This window comes from Euwallacea fornicatus, unplaced genomic scaffold (assembly GCF_040115645.1).
Source record: "Euwallacea fornicatus isolate EFF26 unplaced genomic scaffold, ASM4011564v1 scaffold_109, whole genome shotgun sequence".
Taxonomy (NCBI): Eukaryota; Metazoa; Arthropoda; class Insecta; order Coleoptera; family Curculionidae; genus Euwallacea; species Euwallacea fornicatus.
In genome coordinates, this window is record NW_027096077.1 from 40,922 (window position 1) to 67,715 (window position 26,794).

Sequence of the window (26,794 nt, forward strand, 5' to 3'; positions counted from 1 at the left end):
TTAGTTGAAACAAAGAAAGAAGGGGTTCCGAATTTTACCTTAGTCTAGTATTGATGTTGCTCAAAATGAGTATAAATCGTAATAATAAATGTATATATATATATATTCTTTTAATAAGTTTGTTCGAAACTCAAACTTAATTGCCGGGTAAGAATAAATTCCTAGACACTATTCAAATAGAACTAATACTAACAGATATTCAAATATATACCTGTCTCTCTCTGTTCCCGTAAGAATGATAGAACAACAACAAGAAATTACATTTTCACAAAACACATACCCATACACGCGCACAAATACCTATACAAGCAAACTACAAACTATAATAAACGCGACTAATTAACAACAACAACAACGACGATACACGGAAACGGTGGCTGGTCGAAACGTAAATAATGTCGCGCTCAATTTGTCGTCCTAGTTTTGTTGAAACGCTTTGTGACGCCATTGATGTAAATTGACTCAGTGGGGGCGGAGCTTCCGAAACGCACAAAAAATATAAAATTTTCGGTAATTCACGACCAGTCCGTCAGACATCAAGGTCTGTGCTGGTACAAGTTTGACCTTGTCAAGGGCTGTGCCGATTTAGAGGTTGAACTCCTGAGATTAACAAAACAGCGGGAAATTCGTGTGTTTTTAAATACAGAATCGTGTAAAGATATTCTTTCTTTTACAAAATAATATTTTTTATTTCAGAAGGAAAAAAAGAAGCAAAAGAAAAGGACTAAAAAAGATGACGGAATTTCAGAGCAAATGAGCCATGGAAGATGTTACTAAGACAGCTTAAGAATGCCGACGGAACCCCGCCGCACGAATGGTGTTGAACCAGCATCTGTACGACGATAACGCAGCAAAAGATAGGAAAATTGAAGAGCTGCGAAACATAGTGAAAGAACTGACGAAAAGCAACCGTAGATTGTTTGAGGCTCTTTAGCGAGTTGAAGAAAAATTGGATCGGCTGAAACGGGCGAAGAAATGCAGAAACTGGATTTGAGATCGATCTGCGACTGCATAAAATTAGCAGTATCAACACGAAATAGATAGATAACTGATCGGGAAGAAAATCTCTCCAATAATTATTAACAATGTCGATGATTGGACCACCGTCTGCAACAGGCTACGGTCCAAAAATATTGTCTACAGAAAGGTAAAAATGATCGGACAGGGGGTGGCAATACCTCCTAACACAGCGAAAGATTACCGAGCCATGATAAGACTCCTGAAACAAGACAAAAAGGGGTTCCACACATACATCCTGCTTGAGGATAGGAAAATCCGAGCAGTAGTAGGCCTGATTCCTCGTAACGTGATCGAAAAAAAGGTCAAAACCGACTTGGCTGAACAGGAAATTCAAACCTTCTCAGTTCAAATAATGAGAAGCAGGGTAGACACGAGGATTTTACCATTGATGTTGATCCAGATAAACCCTATTGGATATGGGGTTTAGAAAATAATCACACACAAGATACTTCTATGCTGCTTTTATTTATTGCAGTCAGAAGGCACGCCCGTGTTGTCGCTATCAAAGTTCCTCAAGAACTGACTATCCAAAGGATTTTTAAGTTTCCATTCTTTTACAATTAGGGACCTCTACTTTAGGCACCCTCTGATTTATCACCACGGCCATGTGTTTCTTTTTACACTTCTTTCTGGACAATGCAGGTAGAGTCATAAATCTAATAAACTAGACTCTTCAAAGAAGTAAAATATTAGAGGACATGAAACTATTGAATTTTAGGACAAGTTTGATTTTTACCAGAAATCCAACAAACCCCAAAGACAAAGACAAATTCTTCGCTGTCCAAAGATGCTGCCGATCTGAGTGTTCGAGTAGAAGCCCAAAGGTAGCAATCCGGACCGGCGCAATTCCACCGTTTCAAAAAATTCGGCAGTCGCAGCGATATCGCACGGCCGCATCAAAGTACGTGAAATGTGGAGAGACCCATCTAACAGAACAATATAAAATTGTGGTGGACCACACCCAACAAGCTGCAGGGGATGCAAGAACGCTTTCCAACCCCCCAAATCAAAAAAAGCGACACCTAAAAAACAAATGAAAGTGGTTCCAGTTCCGCCCCCTTTCAAACCAGGAACCAGTTATGCTGGAGCAGCATAAACTGAAACCCAACCCAAGACGACGAAGAAAGAAGAGCCTATTTATTTATATCGAGCTCTAGAGCAAATGCAGATGATGTACTCAGCAATGAGTGCATTTTTCGCAAAATCTGCCAAAACTATAGGTTTAAATGCTAGTACACCCAAAACCTTTAGCACTTCAGCACTGCTATGTCGAGGAGGTAAAGGCCATGTTGAAGAAATAATCTGCCACGATGGAACAGTAAACCGAGATGCTAAGAAGCATTAAAATTAGCATTGACAACAATGACAGCGAGGAAATCAAGAGGAAGAAGAAAAAGGTAACCAGGACAGGACACCTCAAAACCAGCGGGAGGAGGGACCGCCGCAAGAGCAGCTGAATACCGAAGGCGAGGAAATGGAGGAAGTGGATCTGAGACGGATCTAAAGGGAGCAGAAGAAGGAGAAGAAGACTGCAGGAAGTTATAAACCGAGATGCCCCAGGACCAAGTAAGGTTGTTGACTCAATAAAAACCGAGCAACAGGAACAACGAAAAGTCTCACCAATTGTAATTAATAACTCACAAGATTGGACTGTAGTCTGTAACAAATTCAGAACAAAAAATATTGGCCACAACAAAGCCAAAATGTCGGGAAATGGAATGACGATCACGCTCAACACAGTAGAAGACTACAGGACGATGGCAAAGCTGTTGAGGGACGAGAAAAAGGAGTTCCGCACAATACATCTTGTCAGAAGACAAAAAGGTGAGAGCCGTAATAGGACTTTTTTCGACCAATGTTACGGAGAAAAAAGTCAAAAAGGACCTCGCGCAACAAAGAATAGTCCCCTTCTCCGTGTAAAGGAAAGGAGTCGGGTCGCCAAACAGATCTTTGCCCAGTACTCATTCAAGTAAACGAAAAAGATAAAGAAAATATTTTCGCAATAAAACACTGTTGCGACTTCAGCGTGATAGTGGAGGCACGGAGGTAGCCAAAAGGACCTACTCAGTGCCACAGATGCCAAAAATGCGGGCATTCACAAATATTCTGCACCGCGGCTGCAATGTGCATAAAGTGTGGCGAAAACCACCACAGTGACGATTGCAAAAAAGCCAAGAACGTACCTGCCAAATACGTCAACTGCGGAAGACCCTACCCAGCTAGTTACAAAGGCTGCAAAGAGGTTCTATAAAAGTCAAAGGAACTGAAAAAGCCGGAGAAACAAGAGGCGAAGAAAACAATGAAAGCCGTCCCTCCCCGGTCAACATTCAAACCTGGAACAAGTTACGCAGGAGTAGCCAAACTCGGCGTAAAGAATCCAGCAGTCAAACAAGTGGCTGCTGATTTTCAACAGGATCTCAAGCAAATGCAAATAATGTACTCTACCATGAGTACATTTTCACCAATTTCCCTAAGTTACAAAGTGAATGGCTCTACGCCCGCAACTTACAGCACTGTAGATAATATCATGGAAAATCAATGGTATTAATGGGCGCAAATCAGAACTACGAACATTACTAGAAAGCCTGAACATCGACATAGCTGCCGTACAAGAAACTAAGCTCCGTTAACCCGACAACTTCGGAACCCCAGGTCATCAAACTCATAAAAAGGTAACGACAATCCGGGGGTCGGGGAGACGAGGATCTGCACTACTGGTTAAAAATAGCATCCTGCACGTTCAGTTGCCTCCAATTCAGACGGAAGTCATGGACGCTGCAGCAATAGATCAACACCGACAGATACAAATTGAGGTTTATATTCTTGTTATCAATCACCAGCAGCATCAGGTTCTCTGAAAAATAATCTGAACAAAGCATTCTTTAAAAGGCAAAGAGGACAGCACATAGCAATCGGGGATTTTAATACAAAATCCTAAGATTAGAATAGCAAAACAGCCAATGTAAATGGCAAGTAACTAAAAAAGCTCCTGGAAAAAAGAAGAGATAGCAATGTCATGGCAACCGAAAAATCCACTCACATTTCAAATGTGGGAAGAAACGATCTGCTGGACTTCATGATTACCAGAGATCTAAACATGGAAGTAGAAATCGACGTCATTAACCAGGAATCTTCAGGTCACAATCCAATACGAATGATTCTAAAAAACGGAATGTCAATTGAAAATACAGTTATCACTAAAATTACGAATTGGAAGCTGTTCAAGACAACGTTGCAAAACAACCTATCTGTCATCGGCAGATTGGAAAGTAACGTCGTATTAGACGATGCCGTTTCAACACTAGAAACGGTCATTAAAACAGCGATGAAAGCCAATACGAAAATAACAAAGAAACTACCTAGGAGGAATCCCGGAGGAAACTAAACAGCTGATTCAGTTAAGAAGCCAAGCTCAGAAAAAGGCATTTAGGACAAATCACCCGGCTTATAAAAACGCCCTGAATCAGCTAAATAGGAGAGTCGAGACGGCACTGCCAGAACACAGGAAACAACAGTGGCAGGAGCACCTGGAATCCCTTGACTCAGAAGATAGGAGCATGTGGAAAACTCTCAAGGTAATCAAGGCAAAAAAAAACGATTCCCCCCATCAACGGGAAACGAGGAATAATGTATACATCTCAAGACAAAACACAGGCATTTGAGGATTGCCTGGAAAAACAGCTCAGGGAAAATGATACCAAGGATGACTGCGCAAAAAGCTGGGAAAAAGAAGTCGACAGACGCGTCCTAAGTTTAAAGAGAATCTAGGAACAAGAAGTCATTAGGAATACTACTCCGGAAGAACTGAAAAGCATTCTGAACATCTGAAAGTGAGAAAAGCACCGGGATGCGACCAGATCGGAAACCAGACTCTCAAAGAACTGCCAGCACGAGGGATAACCGCATTAATTAATATCACAAATGCGGTCCTTAGGCTAAGGTATTTTCCGCCGAACTGGAAGAAAGCGGATATAATCTTATTCCCGAAGTCGGGGAAAAACCATCTTTTCCCAAAGAATTATGGACCGATCAGCCTACTAACACTCACGGGAAAGGTCGTGGAAAAGGTTATACTGACGAGACTGAAGGAGTGGGAAGAAAGCCTCAAAATTATCCCACCAGAACAGTTTGGTTTCAGGGAACAACACTCGACCGAACTTCAAGTTCTGAGAATGGTTGAGCTCTTGACGGACAGCTTCTACTGAAGACTAACTATAGGAGCAGTACTGTTGGATGTTACGAGGGCATTTGACCGCGTATGACACAGAGGACTGCTGGTGAGACAGTTCGACTCAGGACTCCCTCTTGTCAAGCTGGTTCGATCCTTCCTCGCCGACAGGAAATTCCATATCAAACCGAACGAGTGTTACTCAACCTACAGGACCATAGAAGCGGGAGTACCTCAATGAGCAGTACTATCGCCTTTTTGGTGTAACATCTACGTGTCAGATCCACCGAGAACAAATCAAACAGAACTGGTACTATATGCAGACGATACAGCGATATTAACAAGATCTTAGAACGGAAAATTGTTAATCAGGTACTCACAGAATGAAATCACAGCGCTGGAAAAATGATTTTCGAAATGGAAAATAAACATCAACCTCGAAAAGAGCCAGGCCATCATATTTAAACAAAGAAAGAAAATTAAGATTGAAGGCAAAGTGGTAATCCAAAATAAGCAAATAGAGTGGAACGATAAAGTCACTTACCTCGGATTAGACATGGACAAAAAGCTCACGTGGAAACAACACGCAGTAAAGACAAGACAGAGAGCCAAAGTCGCTAGAGTAAAGCTATACCCATTGATAAACAGAAAATCCAAACTGCCTCTCAAGAGCAAGATCACCCTCATTAAAACCGTCATTCAGCTACAGCTAACGTACGCATTAACACCATGGGATTATGTTGCCAGGATACATCTAAAGAGTCTCCAAGCAGTGGAAAATATTGCCCTGAGAACGGCTCTAAACGTCCTATGGTACGTTAGCAACGAGACGATAAAGAGAAATCTAAAATACAAAACAATGACAGACGTCATAAAGGAATATGCATTAAAGACCTTCCAAGCGACGGCATCCATCGACTACAATCCGAAGGATGCCATTCCACATAAAAGGATCTACAAAGAACCAACCAACTAGGTAATGGCGAGGCTGGGAAGAAAATACCGCCCATTGTCATTAAAAATGCAAATGACTGGACCACGGATTGCAACAGATTGAAGTCCAAGAAAATTGCTTACAATATGGCAAAAATGATAGGGCAAGGGTTTGCAGTAACTCCCAGCACTGCAGATGACTACAGGACTATGGAAAAACTCCTCCATGAAGAAAAGAGGGAATAACCTACCCACATTCTGCCTGAGGACGAGAAAATCTATAATAGAAAAAAAAATTCTAACAAAATAGTCTTGAAAAAAGTTAGAAAAAATAGAAAGTCTAAAAAAAAGTAAAAAAAAATTAGAAAAAATAGTATAAAAATAAGTCAAGAAAAAAATCTAGAGAAAGTCTCGAAAGGCGGGAAAATGGAAAAATGTCTACGTACACCCTATCTAACGAAAGCTACATTACACGCTACGTCAACGAAGCAAAATAAAGCAAGCGTAGATAGACGAAAGGAAGCACTAAATCAAATATATAAAAATTAACTCGCCTCTTTTTTTCGACATGACCACGTATGAACAGCCGTGTGTGTGAGAAACCTCAGAAAAAAATGGGACGGCTTTTATGAAAGAAGTTAAAACCTCTTCCTAACGATTTTCTTATTGTTCATTTTCCCTTTCGGTTCTCAACACCGTTCAGCGACACACTAAAAAAACCAAATGAAAATTCTTTCCCACGGTTGCCGGTCGATTCCAGTCCAGAAAAGTTCCCAATCTTTGGTTTAAATTACCCCGCCGACAGGGGGTTCTTCCGCCTTCTTCTGCCTTTCTGGATGCTTCTTTCTTCGTCGACTGTCTTTTTGTTGATTGTTGGTTCGCAATGATAAGTCCGAAGTTCCAGAATGGCTATCCGGCCTTTTTTCTTCCATCATTGCAGGAGATGCCTTTTGGGATTTTATCTTTCATTTTAAAAATCTTTTGACTTCTTGGTCTTGTGTAAGTAGTTCCCTTTTATCATGCGTTGTCCAGCAACTAATGTCTTGGTCTCTTGTGCGGTATGGCATTTTCCGGACTGTAGTCCGTGGCCTTCCTGATCACCTCATTCGGATGTTCTTCCGTTGCTTTGAAAGTCTTTATTACATGGTCTTTGATGACGTCCGTCATTTATGTGTAATTGAGATCTTTCTTTATCATTTTATTGCTAACGTATCAAGGCGCACTCAGAGCCATGTTTCCACTGTTTGAAGACTCTTCAGATGCGTCCCGGCTGCATAACCCCATGCCGTTGATGCATACGTTAGCTGTGGTTGGATAACTGTTTTGATGAGCGTGATCTTGTTTCTCAAGAGCTGTTTTGACTTCTTCCTTATCTTCGGGTAGAGTATTGCCCTCGTTGTTTTTGCGTTTTTTCTGGTCTTCGTTAGGTACTGTTTTCACGTAAGCCTTTTCTCCATGTCCACGCTTAGGTACGTGACTTTGTTGCCCCACGGTATCTGTTCGTTTTTGAGCACTATTCGATTTTCGGTTCTAATTTTCGTTCCTCGTCTAAATACGATGTCCTGGGTCTTTTCTGCATTTATTGGTGTCTACCATTTCGAAAATCAATTTCTAAGAGTCAGTTATGTTCCTTTATCGCGAACTTATGTTTTTAAAAAACTTTATTTAAAGAAAGGAAAATGAAATGAAGAAACTCGAACGATCCATTTATTATATCGACTGCGAGAATCACACAAAATTTATCGACCTAAAGACTAATTATCCAATATACAGGAATCCGATTTATATGAAAAGACCTCTTGCGTCAGCTTTCCTTTCCTTTAGCGTATAGTCCGGGACCATAGGTAATAATCGGATTTCTTCTTGTAGATATCCGACTAGCAGCGTTCCGTTCCAGGATCTTCCCAGTATCGCCGTATCGTCGACGTATGGTTTCAGTTCGGTTTGTCTGATTTTGGGAAGATCGGATACTTAGATATTGTACAGGAACCGGGATAGTACCGCTCCTTGAGGTATTCCCGCTTCTATTGCCCTATATGTTGAATGTTGTTCGTTCAATTTGGTCCTGAGTATCCTGTTTCTAAGAAACGATCCGACGATTTTGATCAGCGAGATTTTGAATCCCGCGTCAATCATCTTGACCAGAAGACCCTTGTGCCAAACTTTATCAAATGCCTTCGAGACGTCCAACAGTACCGTTCCTGCTGCCTGCTTCCTGTTAAAGCTGTTCGTGATGTTTTCCGCCATTGTCAGTACCTGAAGTTCTGTCAAATGTTGCTTTCTAAACCCAAATTGTTCTTGCGGGATGGTTTTAAGCCCTTCTTCGTATTTTCTCAATCTTCTCAAAATGACTCTTTCCACGACTTTTCCCTTGTATGGAAGAAGACTTATCGGTCTGCATTTCTATAGAGGCGTGTGATTCTTTTCTGGTTTGGGTAGCAGGATGATGTCAGCCTTCTTCTAGTTCTTCGGGAAGTGCCGTAGCCTCAGAACCGCTTTCGCAATGTTCACCAATGCGACTACCTCGTACCGGCAATTTCTTGAGAATCTGGTTGCTGATCTGATAGTATCCTGGTGCTTTTCTTGTTTTCAGGTGCCGTGTGATCTCGTTTACTTCCTTTGGCGTTGCGTGCCTGATGACTTCGTTATCCTCCATGTTTTCCATCTATCTGAGACGTGTGTTTATTTCTTTTTTCCAGAAATTTGCATCGTCGTCGTCAATTTCGTTTTTCCAAAATTATTTTTCCAAGCTGTCGGCAAAGGCCTTGGCTTTTTCTTTGGGGATGTACACGATTTCTCATTCCCTATGGATGGGAGGAATCGGTTTTCTCTTGCTTTTAATTGCTTTGAACGTTTTCCACATGCTCTTATTTTCTGGGTTCAGCGATTCCAAATGCTCCTGCCACTGTTTTTCCCTGATTTTCTGCTGGGCCACTGTTGCCCTCCTGTTTAATCTATTTAAGGAATTTTTATCGGCCGATGTATTTGTCCTAAATGCCCTTTTCTTTGCCTGTCTCCTTTGTTGGATCAGTCGTTTGATTTTTTCTGGAATTTGCGCCATGCAATTCCGAATCCTTTGTTTCCTGATGATTTTCGAGCTTGCGTCTAGGGCCGTTTTTATGTCTCTTTTGAAGGTCGAGATGGCCTCCTCGATTTCATCCGTATTTTCTGTTCCATTTATGGCAGATAGATCTTTCGCTAAAAATTTTCAGAACAGTCCCAGTTAATCCTCCTGAACTCGATGGTGTCCTCTGTCGGCGGTCCGTTTTCTAGTCGAATTCGGATCGGGTCGTGATCCGAAAATCCTTCCTGTAGGACCTCGATTTCCACTTCCATGTCTAGGTCCCTTGCCAGCATAATATCCAAGACATCGCTTATTCCCACACCTCCAGTGTGCATGGGCTCTTCTGTTGCGGTACTTGCACGTCTTCTCTCCTTCGTAGGAACGATTTCAGCTGCCTGCCGTTTCCGTTCGTGATTCTGCTGTGCCAATCGGTAGATTTCGCGTTGAAATCTCCGATTGCCACGTGTTGACCTCTTTGTCTCCCGAAGAGAACTTGTTCCAGGTCGTTTTGCCGGAGTCGTCTGGCCGGTGGATGATAGCAAGAGGCAATTCTCAATTTACCCCTGGTGGTATTTACCTCGATTGCTATGGCTTCCGTTTCCTCTGTTTCTATCGGCGGCAGCTGTGCGTGCTGGATGTTATCCCTGACGAGAAGTGCGGTTCCTCCGTGTGCGGTTTCTCTTTGGTTTTCGTTGTCCTTCCTGTGGGTTTCGTATCTCGGAATCTTAAAATGTTCTGTGGGTCGTAGCCTCGTTTCTTGGATAGCTACGACATCTGGATTTTTCCGTTGTATCAGCTCCTGCAGTTCTGCTTTTCTTCCTTTGATTCCGTTTATATTCCAGGATATTATCTGCAGTGCTGATACTCTTTGTTGTGCTGATATTTAACAGCCTTGGATCTTCGGGAGGTTGGCGAAGAATGCACTCATCGCTGAGTACATCATCTGCATCTGTTTTAAAGCCTGTTGAAAATCAATAGGCTCTTCTTTTTTCGTCGTCGCCATCGTAGTTGACGGCGTTTTTTGTTTTGGTTCCTTTCTTGTTACGCTAGCATAGCTAGTTCCCGGTTTGAATGGGGGCGGGGTTGGAGCTTCCTTCATCGCTGGTTTGTTTTGCATTTCCTTTTTTGGTTTCGGTAAGGTAAAGAACCCAGTAGCTGACAAGTTAAGGAAAATTTCAGAAACAATATGATTTTTCATTGGTTTATTCAACTTTTTAAAGAAAAATAATATGATATTGATGTGTCTCATGGTGTTTTGTATCCCTTACTATCATAAAAATACCTTTGTTGATTAGTCTTAGAAAAATATCATATATTTTTTAAATTAGTGTAAATAGCCAATAGCTGACATATGAAAATTTGGTTATACCCATTTCTTGACAACATTTTGAACCAAAAGCTGACATTTCAGCCAAAACTATTTTATTTATTAATTTAAACTAAGTAGTTTAAAGCTGTATGTAAAATACAAATATTTATTAATGTTTGTCATTGTAAAATAAATTTTAAAAAACTTTAGAACGCACTTAACCCAAAATTTTATAAGGATTCTCTTTAATACCATTAGCTAACGATCTTAGACCCATTGGTTGACACCTTTTATTTCAGATGAAAATATGAGAGAAAATCTAGAATATCTAATAAATGATTTATATTACCATAAAAACGCAAGTTAGTTAATAACCAAACTTTGGTAGAGCACATTCAATACAAATATCCGCTGATATGCAAAATAAAACTCAACTCTTTGGTAAAATATTGATAAACAACAATTGGTAAGAAAACATAAATAACTAAGATAATTTGAAGAAACAAAACAACTTTTTTAATCTAACTTTGGAAAGTAATTATTACATTAAGCACATAGGTGTATATCAGCAAATAACACAAAATAATTTTTATAAATATAGAAGTAGAATCGAGTAAGATCAAGATTACACTGAGATCATAGAAAAACTAGCCATCGACAGATAATTCCTCTTTGAATTTATATTTTAAACGATGTCCACATATAATCATATCTGGAATTACAAGTTTTTTTATTATTTGTTTTAAACAAATTATACTCACGTCATCTTCATTTAGTTTAAAGAACTCTGTATTTTCACATTGTTTCATTGCGACAACTTCTGCTTCGTTTTCTGACAACAGTTTTTGAATAACACAGACATATCTATGCTGTCGCTTTTTTCCAGGGAACTCGACTAAAACATAATCGCTTTTCTTGAATACCTTGCCCTGGTTACGAATATCAACCAATAATTGTTCTTCTTCATCGCTATTCTCATCCATATTTTCATCCTGTATTTTATCGCTGCTTCCGGAAGATTTCCAGGAATTAGACGTTTCAGAATCTAATGAAAAACTATACCTATAGGTTGGTTTTTTCGATAAATGTTTCTTAGCTTTTGTTTTATTCTCTTTTTTTCTCTGTTCTTTTAATTTGATCTGCAGTTCTCTCTTTTTTTGTCGTTCTTCAGCTTTTTTTTATCTTTTGTTCTTCTTCCTCTTTTTTCTTTCTCTCTTTTGATTCGTGATAATCCTGCCATGCTTTGGAAGTTACTACCGATGGAATTTTTTCTTTTGTTGTTCTCTTTTTTTTGGCCGACTTCGACTCTGGCCATATAAGTGCTCTCTTAAAAGGAGACGGTATAATTTCTTCATTGGTCCTTTGTATTAAGATATTACTAATTATTTTAATTGGTGTTTTTTCTTGAGAGGTCGACGGTTGTTCATTATTTACATATATTATCGCCGATGATTGTTTGTCGTTTTGTGTATCAATTTCTAATAATTTGTCCTTTGCTACTGAATTCTCATTTTCTCTATTCTCTGAGTCGTTTTCATCTTGGTCGACGCATACACTATTTCTCAGATGTTCCCCATGCTTTTTTCCTCAAGTTTTTTACTTTCTCTTCAATTTTTTTATAAAATTGAAAAAGAGATTTGTCCTCTACTGCACCTTCCCATCTTTCCATTTTTCTAAACTTATTAATTTTCTCTTTATCTATTTGGGTTTCCAAAAACCTCATTCCTTCTTCAAATTTTTTAAATTCTACAATATCTTCTTTTTTTCCATTATCTCTTATACCGGAATCTTTTTTCAACTGCACTTCTTGAGGGTTCCATGGATATAGACCACATTTCCTGAAACCATTTTTCAGGATAGTAGGATGGAGCCTTTCGTTTATAGTAAATTTCAAAAGGTTTGCAAAATCACTCTTTTTTATATATGAATTATGACTTCGTCCCAGCCGAAATCTTTTGGTGTTTTCTCTCCAACCACCCTTCAGTGTTTTGAATACAGCTACGTCCATAGGCTGTATTAAATGCGTCGCGTTTGGGCAGAGGGCTATTAAAATTATCCCATTTTGTTCACAAAAACGACTAGTATAAAGTGTAAGGTGCGATGCATGACCGTCTATAAATAAAATTACTGGCAACTCGATTTGTTTTTCTATAAGCCATGGGTAAAATATATTTGCTATGAACTCGTAAAAGGTCTCCCCCGTCATCCACCCTGAGTCTGATTTTCCAATACCCCATGATTCTGGGACACTGAAGGCAACGTCTTTAGGAATTCGTTCATACCTAAATAAAATCATAGGCGGGGGCATATCTCCGGCAGCATTTCCGGTGACAAGAACTGTTAAGCATTCTTTTTCATCATTATTAACAACTTGGTATACATTTTTCTCTCCTTTTTTTGTAAACACTTTGTCCCCCTTGGGATTAAGGAAAAAGGCTGCTTCATCACAATTAAAAACTCGTGCAGGGTAACTGAGAATATTGTCGAGGTTGGAATTCTGCAAATATTCAAAAACCTCTTGAAACCAAGCACCAAGCTGTTCTTGAGTGACGGAAGCTCTGGAGTTTGTTAGATTTTGTGGCGTTCTTAGAGAAATTTGGGGATTTCTTTTTAAAAAAAGTGCACACCATTTTTTGCCTGGACGGTCGTTTTTAAAAGGGGTTGGCCGCTTCAGTTCTCTGATGAGTTGTTGCACGCTGTCTAATAGCTGATTTTTGCTAATCGGAAACCCTGCCTTGGCAGTATTAATTATCCATTCACAAAGAATTCCTTCCTCCTCTTTGTTGAGGTAGGATTTTGGGCCCATTTTGGAAGTTCTGGGATGTTTTCCATTTGTTTTATAAAGTAAAGTAATTCTGGGTACACCATGTTTCTTTGCCGATGCAACTACCGATAATCCCCTGTCACAATCTTCTAATGCTGAAAGCATACTTTTTTCTGCGTAGTTTTTAAGAGTTTTTTTCTTTGGAAAAGCCATTTTTCCCACCTTTAAGACCTGAAAGGATCAAAAGTTGACATATTAAACACCAAAAGTTGACACCTCTGTCAGCTTTTGGAGCCACATTATATTTTGGAACCAATACTTGACAACCTCCTGAAAACCCAACCTCAAAGAAATTAAAGGTAAACAAATACAGCAAACAGTCACTTTCACTTTCTACTATAACCTGAATTTCACTTATCATAAAAATATGATATATACCTTGGCTACCATAACTTTTTCACTAAAGGTTTCTTACCACATTTACTAAAAAACAGTATTTAAATTCACAACGGCAGGCACCTGTTAATACAACATGGCACCATTTTGGCGGGAAAAGTACTGTCAAGGCTACAATTGTACATTGGGTAACAGATGGAGAAAGTTATCTTATAGGAACGTTTGAGTGAAGTTTATTGCAAACAAACTCTTATTTTATCAAGATTTTGGTAAAACTGTCAACTATTGGAGACGTGTCAGCTACTGAGTGTTTTACCTTAGTTGAGGAACGTTTTTGCATCCTCTGTAACTGGCCGGGTGTGGCCCTCCACAGTTGGCACATTTTGGCGGGACTGTTTTTGCCTTTTGGCATTTCTCAGTGAGGTGCCCTTCTCCACACTTCACACATTTCGGCTGGGCCGTGCAAAAACGTTAGGAGTGCCCGAATTTTTGACATCGGTGGCACTGGTTTGGTCCTGGTTGCATCCTTTGTGCCTCAACTCTCACGCTGAGGTCGCAGCATCTCGTTAAGTTGAAAATCTTTTCCTTGTCTTTTGGTTCCATTTGAACCAACATCAGGGGCAAAGTTCTTTTATCCACTCGGCTTCTCATCCTTTGGACCGAAAAAGTTTCGATCCCTTGTCCGGATAGGTCTCTTTGGACTTCTTCTTCTGTGACGTTTTCAGGAAGAAGTCCGATTACTGCCCTGACTTTTTTGTCTTCGGGCAAACTGTACGTATGAAATTCCTTGTTTTCTTCTTTGAGGAACCGGGTCATCGCTCGGTAGTCCTCCGCTGAGATTGGGGTTATTGCTACCCCCTTTCCCGTCATCTTCGCCTTATTATAGGCTATCTTTTTGGTCTTTAGTCTATTGCAGACCGTCGTCCAGTCGCTGGCTTTATTTATTATTATCGGGGGTATTTTATTTATTTTTACTTGTAGAATTTGATCTACTTTTTCTTTTGGTTTTTGTCTTTCTTTTTCTTCTTTTCCCCTCTTTTCAATTTCAGCTTTCCTTTCTTTCCTTTGCTCGTTTTGGATCTGTCTCAAATCCACTGTGTTCATTTCTTCATCCGATTGCTCGGTTTCTCTTTCCGAGTCGATCTCTTTAAGTGTCTTCTTTTTCCTTTTTGTTTCTTTTTCCTCCGCGCTGCTGTTCTCCAATTTGTCGAGCCTGGCTTCCATCTTTTTCAGAGCTGTTAATAGTCTTTGGTTTGTCTCTTTAAATTCGTTGATTTCCTTGCTCTGTGGAAGGTTCTTCTGGTATAGATGCTGATTCATCTCGAACAGCATCTCTGGATTATGGCAGTATTCCTCTATGGATAGCGCCATTTCAGTGTTTCCACTAATTTTTCCTCCAAGTTCCGCCATCTTGTGACTGGAACTTGTCTTTCCTTCTTCTTTTTCCAACCTTCTAATTTCCCCTAAACTGAAATTAAAAGGATTAAAATCCGAAAGAAATTCGATGTTTTACTAAAAGAAACACTCGAATCGCCAAAAACCCTAGTATTTGTCACTCTAGGTGGCTCGCCTCCAAGGTTTCAGCACGCCGCTCGCTCGTATGACCGTTTGACTTTTTCCTTGATTCTTTTGTGGAATCTTATTTTTCCCTAAAGTTTTTTGTGTTTAGAAAAACACGAAAATCCCCAATCTCCTGGGGTTTGGCACTCTAGTTGCCTCGCCTCCAAGGTTTCGGATGCTCTGTCGTCTCGATGCTAGACCGTCTGACCTTTGTTTCCTTCGACTATTTGTGTTTTGAAAACACAAGTGTCCCCAATTCCTCAAGGTTTCGGCACTCTAGTTGCCTCACCTCGAAAGTTTTGGTTTTTCGTCGTCGTCTCGTTTCTTGAACGTTTGAATTTTTCTCGCCATTTGCGATGTCTGGTGTCCGATTTCGCTCTCGTGACGCGTCTTTCCACTAGCATGGCACAATCGCAACTGAAGAGTTCAATCGATGCTGGTCGTTTTTTACTGGTGACAATGCAGTCTTGCACTCTTACACCTCTATGAGTTTTTTTGTGCCTATGCACATACGCACAAATACACATATATCTATGTATATATGTGCATCTGTGCACGGACATGTGCGTGTGTGTGTTCGATTGTGATAGTTCATTTTTCCCTTCTTTTCATACAATTTCTCTTTCTCAACCCTTCTCTTTCAACCGTTACGCGTGGTACAAAATATATTTTGATTGGTGTTGTGTAATTAGTGTTATAATTGAATGGGTGCTTTTAGGTTTTTGTGTTTGACTGCATTACAATTTGGTTCAGAAGCGAATGTTTCTTGCATTACATTAAAGAAAAATCCTTCGTAACGTTTTAATAAGATGTTTATTAAACTAATGTACGGTATCAAAGCTTAGAGATGACTGACTTTATTGAACAAAAATGAAAGAGAACGAAAACGAAAATAATTAGCCTAATGGTGATTAAGCAAACACACAAATCTATCACCTGAATGGTGACTTGTACAAGTACAAGTGGTAGCGCTTTTTTGTCCTTTCGGCTCTTCATACGCTGTACTGAGATGGGGTTGATTCCTTGTCCTTTTAGCTCTTCTAAGGTTTCTTCCTCTGTTAAACTTTCGGAAATACGTCCTACTACAGCTCTCACTTTCTTGTCCTCGGGTAATGAGAACGTGTGAAGTTCTTTTTTCTCCTCTTTGAGGAGCCTAGCCAAAGCCCTGTAGTCTTTGGCTCAATAAGTGGTTATAGCCACTCCTTGACCAGCTATTTTGGCCTTGTTGTAGCCTATTTTCCTGGTCCTCAACCTATTGCGCCTAGTCGTCCAATTATTAGCATTGTTGATAACAATTGGCGGGATCCTCTGGGCTTTGTTAGTCTGGCTTTGGTTTTGGCTGATGCTGTCCAGTCTATTTGGTCCTGGGGTGGTGTCAGCTAGTCCACTTGGGCCGGCTTCGGTGCCGTTCGATTTATTTGGGCTGGGGGTGGTGTCGTTCAGTCTATTCGGTCTGATTCTTATGCCGTCTAACTTCCTCGCGCTTGGTATGGCGTCAGCCACTCTACTAGCGCTTACCTTGTTTTGTTTTTGTTTCTTCTTCACTTGTTTTTGTAGGATTTTCTTGAAATCCAACTCCTTTTCCATGTCCTCATTCTCGTCTTCTTCTGATTCTTCTTTCTTTTGGATGGTCCTTCTTTTTTCTTTTTTCTCCTTCCGCCCTCGTTGTTTTGGACCGACTCCTTGATTCTTTTTAGCATCTCGGACTGGTCCTGGAGCAATTTTTCTAGCTGCTCCATCCGCTTGCTCAATGCCTTATTGGCATCGAACAAATGTTTGTTCAATAACAGCAAGGCCTCTGGGTTCTTCTTTATTTCGTCGTATCTCATGGTCTCTTCTGCCTCTGAGATCCCCTCCTTTTTTAGGAAATCCATTCCTCGATCCTTCTTGGATTTTGGCATTCCTTTTTTTTTGTTTGGGGGAAGCGACCACAGGGATACAAAATCTTGCCGGAAGACGATACTGGTGCCCGTACAACTAACCTGTGTGAGGTTCCACCCACTAAAAAACCTCGTAATTTCAGAGAATATAGAGTGAAATCGAAAATTCTAAATCGCGTTTTTTGGGTCGCTTTTGTTTGGGGTCGTTTAATTATCAGAGTCAAACGGTATCTCCGGTCTTTGCTCTGTAATCTTAATTAGTCCCTTTGCGTATCTTTTACGAGAATTCCGTGTTATTCCCGAGGATTTTGGTTTTTGTTGCCCCGCCGACGAGGGTTTTATTGCCGTATTTATTGTCCTATTGTACGCTTCCTTTGTTTGTCGGCTTGTTCCGTTGGAATTTGTCTTTTGGCTCGTTTATCCGATGCAGTTGGATTGTATTCCTTTATCCATTGTCAAACAATTGATATTTGGGTCGTTTGTGCGGAATGTTAATTTCCATACTATAGTCCGTTACCGTTCTAATTAGCTCGTTCGAGTGGTCTTCGATTTCCTTGAGTATCTTCGCTGCATGGTCCTACACTTGTGGACAAAAGTTTGGAAACCCCGATAAAGATGTTGGTAAATGTCAATTATTCATTTAATAACTTGAGAATATTGCTAATAAGCATTTTTAAATTCTTTATTGTTTAATCACCAATACGAAAATATGAGACTCGCATCGACAAATTTGTTTATAGCTAAGAAATAATAAACAATTCAAAAAAATGCATTTTTATCGCAGGACAAAATTTTGGAAACCTTACACAAAATCTCTTTGAATTGTTTTAAATGCCATTTTTTTAATTTAATAATTTGTTGCATATCCTTTTGCCTGAATAACTGCAGCACATCTAGAATTAATCGAATCTACTAACTTTTCACAAACGTTAACTGGAATGCGTTCCCACTCACACTTTAATGTATTTCACAAATATTCCTTATTCGATATGGCACAATCATAAATTTTGCGTTTTAAGTAATCCCATAGATGTTCTATGGGATTTAAATTAGGCGACTGGCTCGGCCACTTTAATTGGGTGACATCATTTGCTTCCAACAATTGTTTAATGTGTTTAGAAGCATGCTTAGGGTCATTATCCTGTTGGAACCACCATCTTAATGGCATGTTCCATTCAGCGTAAGGAAGCATATGGTTCTGTAAGATACTCCCATAAGAGAAGCGGTCCATTTTGTCCATAATTCTTACTAATGGGCCAACACCAGAGCGAGAAAAACATCCCCAAACCATAATGTTTCCTCTTCCATGCTTTACTGTTGGTAACTGGTACTTTTTATCGAACCTTTTTCCAACAGGAAGTCTTACATATCCTTTCCCATCATTACCAAACAAATTGAATTTACTTTCATCACTCCACAATACACAATTCCACTTTTGAATAGACCACGTAATATATTCTTTAGCGAACGATAAACGGTCCTTCTTATTTTTTTTTTGATATAAGTGGTTTTTTAACAGGTCTTCTTCCAAAAGTCCCATTTCCCTCAGTCGACGTTGGACAGTTTTTATGGACACATTATGAATGTTAGACAGTATTAGTTCTTGATGGATGTCATTGGCGGTCTTACGTGGGTTTGCTTGCGCAATTCTCTTAATAATTCTATCCACGTGAGCATTAGTAGATCTTGGTCTTCCACATCTAGGGCGATCCACAGTTGTTCCTAATCTTTTAGATTTAGAAATTACTTTAGAAATTGTTCCTTCCGGAAGCTACACAATCTTCGATATTTTTCTATAACTTCTTCCACTTTTAATTTCACTATTTGCTCTCTAATGATAATTGGGATTTCGTTCGTTCTTGCCATTTCTAAAGTGTTCAATATTATACTGATAAAACTAACTGCTTAAAATATTCAAATATTTCCGAACTAAGATAAGGTTTCCAAACTTTTGTCCTGCGATAAAAATGCATTTTTTTGAATTGTTTATTATTTCTTAGCTATAAACAAATTTGTCTATGCGAGTCTCATATTTTCGTATTGGTGATTAAACAATAAAGAATTGAAAAATGCTTATTGGCAATATTCTCAAGTTATTAAATGAATAATTGACATTTACCAACATCTTTATCGGGGTTTCCAAACTTTTGTCCACAAGTGTATATGACGAAGGTCATTGTTTGGTATTTTAGATCCATTTTAATAGCTTTGTTGCTATTATACCATGGCGTATTTAAAGCTGTTCTCAAGACAATATTTTTTACTGCCTGAAGTTTTTTTAAATACGGTTTGGCTGCATATCCCCATGCTGACGATGCATATGTTAGCTATGGTGGTATAATGGTTTTGACGAGCGTGATTTTATTTTTGAGCAGCAATTTGGACGTTCCATTTATCATAGGATAAAGTTTTACCCTTGCCAATCTTGATTTGTTTCTTATTTTACTTACGTGGGGTCCCCACGTAAGTTTTTCGTCCATGTCAACAACCAAGTACGTGACTTTTCGCTTTTTTTCTGAATACAATGGCCTGGGTTTTTTCAACGTTGATTTTGATTTTCCATCTTGAAAACTATTTTTCTAGCGCTGTCATCTCCTCTTGAAGTTGCCTGATTAGCAGTTTCCCGTTCCATGATCTTGCAAGAATTGCAGTATCATCTGCGTACTGTGCCAGTTGAGTGTTTTGGGTTCTCGGTGGTTCTGACACACATACATTGTACAGGAACGGGGATAGTACAACTCCTTGAGATACTCCCGCTTCTATTGTCCTATATGTTGAGTAGCTGTCGTTCAGTTTAACTCGGAAATTCCTGTTGTCGAGGAAGGATTTAACTAGCTTGACTAGCGGTACTGGGAGCCCTGATTCCAATAGTCTCACCAACAATCCTCTATGCCATTCGCTGTCGAATGCCTTTTCGATGTCCAACAGTATTGTCCTGCTGCTTGGTTCCTGTTGAATGTTCCTGTGATGTACTCAACCATTCTTAGAACTTGTAATTCAGTCGAATGTTATTTCCTAAATCCGAATTGTTCCTGGGGGATAATTTTAAGCTCTTCTTCGCTCTCTTTTAATCTGGTTAGTATTATTTTTTCCACTACTTTTCCCATGAGTGGTAGTATACTAATCGGCCTGTAGCTTTGAGGTAGTTTGTGATTTTTCCCCGGTTTTGGAAACAGAATTACGTCAACTTTTTTCCAGTTTGAAGGAAAATGCCTTTTTCTCAGGACCGCATTCGCGATACTCACTAATGCGGCTATCCCTCGATTTGACAATTCCTTTAGTGCCTGGTTTCCTATTTAGTCGCATCCTGATGCTTTCTTGTTTTGAAGTTGTTTCAGGATGTTTTTTATCTCTTTTGGCGTGACGTGTCTAATGGTTTCTTCGTCTCGTGTCTTGTCTAGGTTAAATATTTGTTTATTGACTTCTTCCCATTTTTCTGCTTCTTGGTCCTTGTTCCTGTTTTCATTGAATTGATTTTCTAGACTGTCCGCGAATACCTCTGCTTTATCTTCAGAGGTATATACTATTTCATGTTCTCCTTGTATAGGTGGGATTGGTTTTCTTTCTGTTTTGATAGCTTTGAGCGTTTTCCACATGCTCCTATCTTGTGGGTTAAGGGATTGCAAGTGCTCCTGCCATTGTTGCTCCTTGTGTTCCTGTAATGCTGTCTTAACTCTCCTGTTTAGCTGATACAAAGCGTTTTTGTCCGCCTGAGCGTGTGTTTTAAATGCTTTTTTCTTAGCATGCCTTCTTAGCTGTATCAGCTGTTTTGTTTCCTCTGCAATTTCCGCTAGGTAATTTCTTATTTTGGGTTTTCTTCTTATTTTTGTACTTGTTTCCAGTGCTGCTTTTATGTCCGTTTCAAGTGTAGAAACGGCATTTTCTATATCGACTTCACATTCGAGTTTGCCGATTTTCGATAGGTTTTCTTGCAAGTTTTTCTTATATTTCTTCCAATTTGTCCTTTTAGTGATGATTGTATTCACGGCTGGAAGTCCTTCTCCTAAAACCACTAGTATTGGGTTGTGGTCCGACGATCCTTCGTTAATTACGTTAATTTCTGCCTCCACGGCTAGGTCCCTGATTAGCATAATGTCCAACACGTCGCTGTGCCTGGGGTGGAAACGTGTGTGGGTTCTTCAGATGACATTACAACGACGTCATCCCTTTTTTCCAGAAACTTTTTTAGTTGCCTTCCATTATCATTAGTTGTTTTGCTATGCCAATTTTGCGATTTGGCATTAAAATCTCCTATTGCGATGTATTGACCGCTTTGCCTACCGAACAATTCTTTTTCGACATCTTCAGGTAGTAATTTCGGGTGCGGAGGGTGGTAGCACGATGCAATTCGTAACCGCCCCCTGGTATTATTCAGCTCGATTGCAATGGCGTCCATAACGATCGTCTGTATCGGTGGCAATTGAGTTTGCTGAATGCCGTTTTTAATTAAAATTGCTGATCCTCGAGTTCCCGGCTTTTCATTGTCCTTTCTGTGGATTTTATAGCCTGGGATTTTTATATCTTCCCTGGATTTGAGTCTGGTTCCTTGAATTGCAACTATGTCAATATTTAGGCGTTTCAGTGTCTCCTGCAATTCGTTTTCTCGCCCTTTCGTACCATTTATATTCCATGATATGATCGGCATTGATAAAGGGTTCGGATGTGCTTCCATTAACCTTGTAGTTTAGGCAAATTAGCGAAGAATGCACTCATTGCTGAGTACATTGTCTGCATTTGTTTAAGAGCCTGTTGGAAATCTACAGGCTCTTCATTATTTTGGACTTTCTTCGGGCTGGTTTTGGATACTCCTGCGTAGCTCATTCCTGGCTTGAAGGGGTGCTTCCTTCATTGTCGATTTTTTCTTGGTTTCCTCCTTTTTTTGGGGTTTAGCTGATTGTTGCTGAGGCATTTTGTAATCCCTGTAGCTTGCGGGGTGGGGCCGCTACAGTTAGCGCATTTTGCTGCTGTGTTTTTAGATTTTTTACAATCACCGGTGTGGTGATCGCCTCCACATTTGACGCATTTAGGTTTTGCGGTGCAAAACCTCTGCGAGTGCCCGAATTGTTGGCACCTGTGGCACTGATTTGTACTCGTTTGAGGTCGATGAGCTTCAACCCTCACGTTAAGACCACAGCATCGGTTGATCGCGAAAATGTTCTCTTTGTCCTTTCTGTTGACCTGGACTAATACTAGTGGTAGGGTCCTCTTGTCCACCCTACTATGATTTCTTTGGATTGAGTGGGTCTCAATCCTTTGTTCCTTAAGGTCTTTATGGATTTGCTCTTCCGTTACATTAGCCGGAAGAAGTCCTATTACCACCCGGACTTTTTTGTCCTCGGGCAGGCTATATGTGTGGTATTCCCGTTTGTCTTCATTTAGGAGCTTGGCCATAGCTCTGTAATCTTCCGGGGTGCTGGGCGATACTGCAACCCCTTGCTCTGTCATTTTTGCCTTATTATAGGCAATCTTCTTAGTCCGCATCCTGTTGCAAACGATGGTCCAATCATTTGCGTTTTTAATAATGATTGGCGGGATTTTTTGGCTTGGTTGTGTCGGTTCTCTTTCTGGCTTTGATTGCTCTGCTTTTCCAGCTTGAGCATCATTATCCATTGATTCCTTAGCACGTTTGTTCTCGCTCCTTTGTTCTTGTTGAATTTGCTTAATGTTTATCTCCTGCATTTCTTCGTCGAATTGGTTTGTTTGGTCAATTTCAATTTCGATGGCCTCATTTCCTTCAATTCTTTCGTTGGTCCTCTTTTTCTTTTCTTTGGGCAATTCAGTTCCGGTTCCATGAGCATTGATTTTGTCCATTCTATCGATCTTAGCCTCGAGTCTTTTCATTGCCTCGAGTAGCTCGTGATTAGTCCTTTGGAGATCCTTGACAAGGGACTGGAGCTCCGCAATCCGCTTATCTTTTTCTGCATTCTGTTCATATAGATGTTGGTTCATCATGAACAACGCATTAGGATCGGTTTTCATTTCCATGGCTATCATGGCTTTCTCTTCTATTTGCATTTTTGATTCGGCCATTTGTGGGCCCAATCATTAATTTAGCTAGCTGTGATTTAAATTAATTAATTCCTGTAAATAAAGTTAGATACTTACAAACTCTCTTGTGTTTATAAACACAAGAGAATCCTGTAGCCTCTTATTTGGTCGTGAATGTTTGGTTTCCGGCCGATTTTCACCTATCGAAGGTGAAGTCGCTCGAAGACCTGTTTATTCCGGCCGATTTTACGCTATCGACGGTCGTCTCGATCGTATTGGTTGGCCGTAGCGGTACTTGCGGCACTCCGTTGGAATGTCGGTTCGTCCCAATTGGCCAATAAATCTCGGTCGGTCGGGTCGCCACGGTACAATTTTAAGGATGGATCGCGATCGTAATGAAAAAATAATTATTTATTAAAAAAAATTTTTATTATTTAACAGGTTACGATCTTAACACACTAACCAATTCGACTCTCCCAGACTTAAGAACTAACTATAATCTTTCGATCTCTTCTTTATACTTAAAAAATACAATCATTAAGAAATTTGTTGTTTATGTTATGTTATGACTTCAATTAATTACTACATATGAGATTTGAGACTCTTCCGGCATTTTGAATGTTAGCCTAAGCCAAATTATGATTTCCTAAACATAACGTTCGCCTATAGATTTATATGTTTACGTCTATAAAACAATAAGACTTATGGGATGGTCATATTACTTTACCACTCGTAAATAGCCATATAATTGTACCCAGTTAATTGAGCAGTTGGGTCGGTGGCACTCGCGTTGCTTTGTCCGATTTGTCGCGGTTCGTATTAATTAGGGTTATCCTAATTTTTACGTTTCGCTTTTTCACACGAAGCTGACAAGCTCTTGGCACGTCTATTCCTTTCGAAGGATCGATCGGAGCTCCGGAGCGGCATGTACGTAATTTTAGGTTTATAACCTAACTCCGAGTGCTGTCGACCATCACCTTCGATAGGTGAAAATCGGCCGGATACCAACAGTTTTGACTGGAGGAGTGGCGATTTGGTTTCTCTTGTGTTTTTAATTTACAAGATAGTTTTAAATAACCCTTGTGATTTGCAGGTTTTCAAAATTTTTAATTTCAGAGATACCGAAAAGATTAGGAGATTTAGGCAATGATAGGCCTGCAATATGACCTAGTCGAAAACTCTGTTTGTTAATTACTGAAAAAAAATTCAAATAAGTGGGAGTGTTAGGATTATAATAAATAACCATATTTGAAATTTGAATCTCTTTCGGCATCTTTAATGTTAGTTTTAAGACCAATATCGTTTGTGTGCTGAACGCATCATTCATGTGATAGATTTGTATGTTTGCTTCATCAGCATTAAGCTAATGATTTTTGTTTTGGTTCCTTTTCTTTTTAGTTCAATATAATTAGTCATCTCTAAGCTTTGATACCGTACATTAGTTTAATAAACATATAATTAAGACGTTACGAAGGATTTTTCTTTAACAACTTCCAACAGGCATTGAAGCAAATGTAGACAATGTACTCGGCTATGAGTGCATTCTTCTCCAACCTTCCCAAAATCCTAGGTTAATGGCTGCTCACCCCAAACACAGTGCACTGCAAATAATATCGTGAAACATCAACGGTATTAGTGGGCGTAAAATCGAATTGCACGAGCTTCTCGAACACCTCGTCATTGACGCAGCTGCGATACAGGAAATCAGATTGCAAGCTACAGACCACTTCGGTATTCCAGGATACCGAACTCACAGGAAGGACAATGAAAATCCCAGAACGAGAAGATCCGCCATACTGGTTAAGAAAAACATCCAGCACATGCAGTTGCCACCAATCCAGACAGAAAACATGAATGCGATTGCAGTCGACATCTGCCGATCCAAGGCAGATTGAGAATAATATCCTGCTACAATCCCTCAAATTCGGACTCCCTAAAGAATGATCTGGACAAAGCGCTGTTCAAGAAACAAAGAGAACAGCACATTGCGATGGGAGACTTCAATGCAAAATCCCCAGAATGGCACTGTAGAAGAACCAACGACAACAGCAGGCGGCTAATGGAATTCCTCGACGACAAGGGGGACATCCACGTTAAAATGCCCGTAAGGTAATGTATCAAAGCTGCTTGATAAAAGTTGTCGTTTATCATCAAGGATTTAAAACAATTTTATTTTGTTCAACATTATAAACTTCATGATTACAGGAACGAATAGATCGTTGGACCACCGATGTGATTTTATAAGTTTTTAAAAAGTATATACCATAAATACAGGCTCCGTAAACCTTTTCGGAACTATCACAAAACCCATACAGACATACAGTATTCGTAATCGCAGGAATTACTAGTCTCTTCACCTCACATTTGCTGAACCAATCCAATTGACTCGAAAATTCTATCCAATGATTTTTAAGATCGCCGGAAACTTCTTGGTCCCAATCAATTTGTAATTTCCATAGCGCTTGCAAAATTAATTTGGCCTTAATCAATGCTGGGTCGATTAGCCCTAGCGGATCATAAATCTGTGATATGGTTGAAAGAATTGCTCTTTTAGTAATACGCGTTGAATAGCAGTTGGAGCTAATCGAGTACCTCAAAGTATCCTGCTTAGGATCCCAGGCAATCCCAAGCGTTTTTATTTGTTTTTCTTTATGAGAGAGAATTAAATTATCATGATTTTCGTTTTGATTTTGTTCTAGAATTTTATTTAATACAGTGGTACTATTTAATGACCACTTCGTCAACTTAAAGTTTCCTTGATTTATAATGTCATTAAGTTCTTCATAAATGCGCAATGCCTCTGTTTCAGAATCGACGCTGACTAGTAAGTCATCCATATAAAATGAATGTTTAATTATTTGTGATGTGTAAAGGTATCTAGTTTTGTTTAATTCTGCCAATTCAATTAAACAACGTGTGGCTTGAAATGGCGCACTGGATGTACCATAAGTTACTGTGTTGAGCTTGTAAACCTTTATGGGTTCCTTTTTATTAGATCGCCACAATATTTTTTGGAAATTTTGTTCGCTTTCATTAATCTTTATGCATCGATACATCATTTTGATGTTTGCATTTAAAACGACCTTTCGAAGCCTTAAACGTATTAGAATTGAGTACAAGCTGTCTTGTACCACCGGATTTACTAGAAGCGTGTCATTTAGGGAAATTTCTGTCCTGGTTTTTCAACTTGCATCAAAAACTACGCGACATTTAGTAGTAATGGAGTTTCTTAATATAGCACTGTGAGGTAAAAAATAAGAACTGTTTGGATTGATGCTTTTTGAGTTCTTCGTCCCTTTCTAATTTCTTTTCTAGATAATTGAAACGTTTTAATGCATTAAATTTTGAATTTCCAAGGTTGATCCCTTTCTTATTATAAAATGGATATTTCACAATAAAACTGTTATCGATGTCAAGGGTTGTGGTTTGAGTGAAATATTCACCACAATATTGCTCTTTTTTTGAGAGTAACTTGGAGGTTTCAAATTCTTCAATGCTCCAAAATTTTTCCAATGAATCATTTAAATTTTTGTTTGACATGTGAGTGGACGAGTTACATACTGTTTTTCGATTCTTTAACTCAGGGCATGTATAGTTACCTGATATTACCCAACCCAAACAGGTTTCCTGTAATATAGGCAATTCTTTACCTAATTTCACTTTATCCGTACCTATTAAATTGTAAAATACGTCTACTCCTAATATAATATCA

The 26,794-nt window shown here is 39.5% G+C and overlaps 1 protein-coding gene and 1 long non-coding RNA gene across 3 annotated transcripts in view; one reads left to right on the forward strand and one right to left on the reverse strand.

Moving 5' to 3' along the window:
* The window catches only part of LOC136350084 (uncharacterized), a 37,666-nt gene extending 25,035 nt beyond the window's left edge, over positions 1-12,631 (forward strand). For both annotated transcript variants that reach the window (XR_010734063.1, XR_010734062.1), the window contains one exon: positions 697-12,631. This is a non-coding gene — a long non-coding RNA (uncharacterized lncRNA). The remainder of the gene's footprint in view (positions 1-696) is intronic.
* Positions 12,632-14,125: 1,494 nt separating this feature from the next.
* LOC136350086 (eukaryotic translation initiation factor 5B-like) lies at positions 14,126-19,271 on the reverse strand. Its single transcript, XM_066301606.1, has 8 exons — positions 19,214-19,271; positions 18,842-18,962; positions 18,461-18,794; positions 17,197-17,215; positions 16,467-16,926; positions 16,151-16,379; positions 15,504-15,631; positions 14,126-15,122 (listed from the first exon to the last, which is right to left on the reverse strand). The coding sequence occupies exons 1-8, from the start codon at positions 19,269-19,271 to the stop codon at positions 14,126-14,128; spliced, it is 2,346 nt and encodes a 781-aa protein (XP_066157703.1).
* Positions 19,272-26,794: the final 7,523 nt, after the last annotated feature.

Bases quoted from the DNA above. Each gene is read 5' to 3' on its own strand.
- LOC136350086 (XM_066301606.1), bottom strand. From the start codon at position 19,271: ATGACCTTCGTCATATACACTTGTGGACAAAAGTTTGGAAACCCCGAT. The intron at 16,380-16,466 runs GTTGAGGACCAG...CAAAGACTACAG, and splicing joins TGGACGACTAGGCGCAATAG to GGCTTTGGCTAGGCTCCTCA. The intron at 15,632-16,150 runs GTGATAGATTTG...TGAACTCTTCAG, and splicing joins TTGTACAAGTCACCATTCAG to TTGCGATTGTGCCATGCTAG.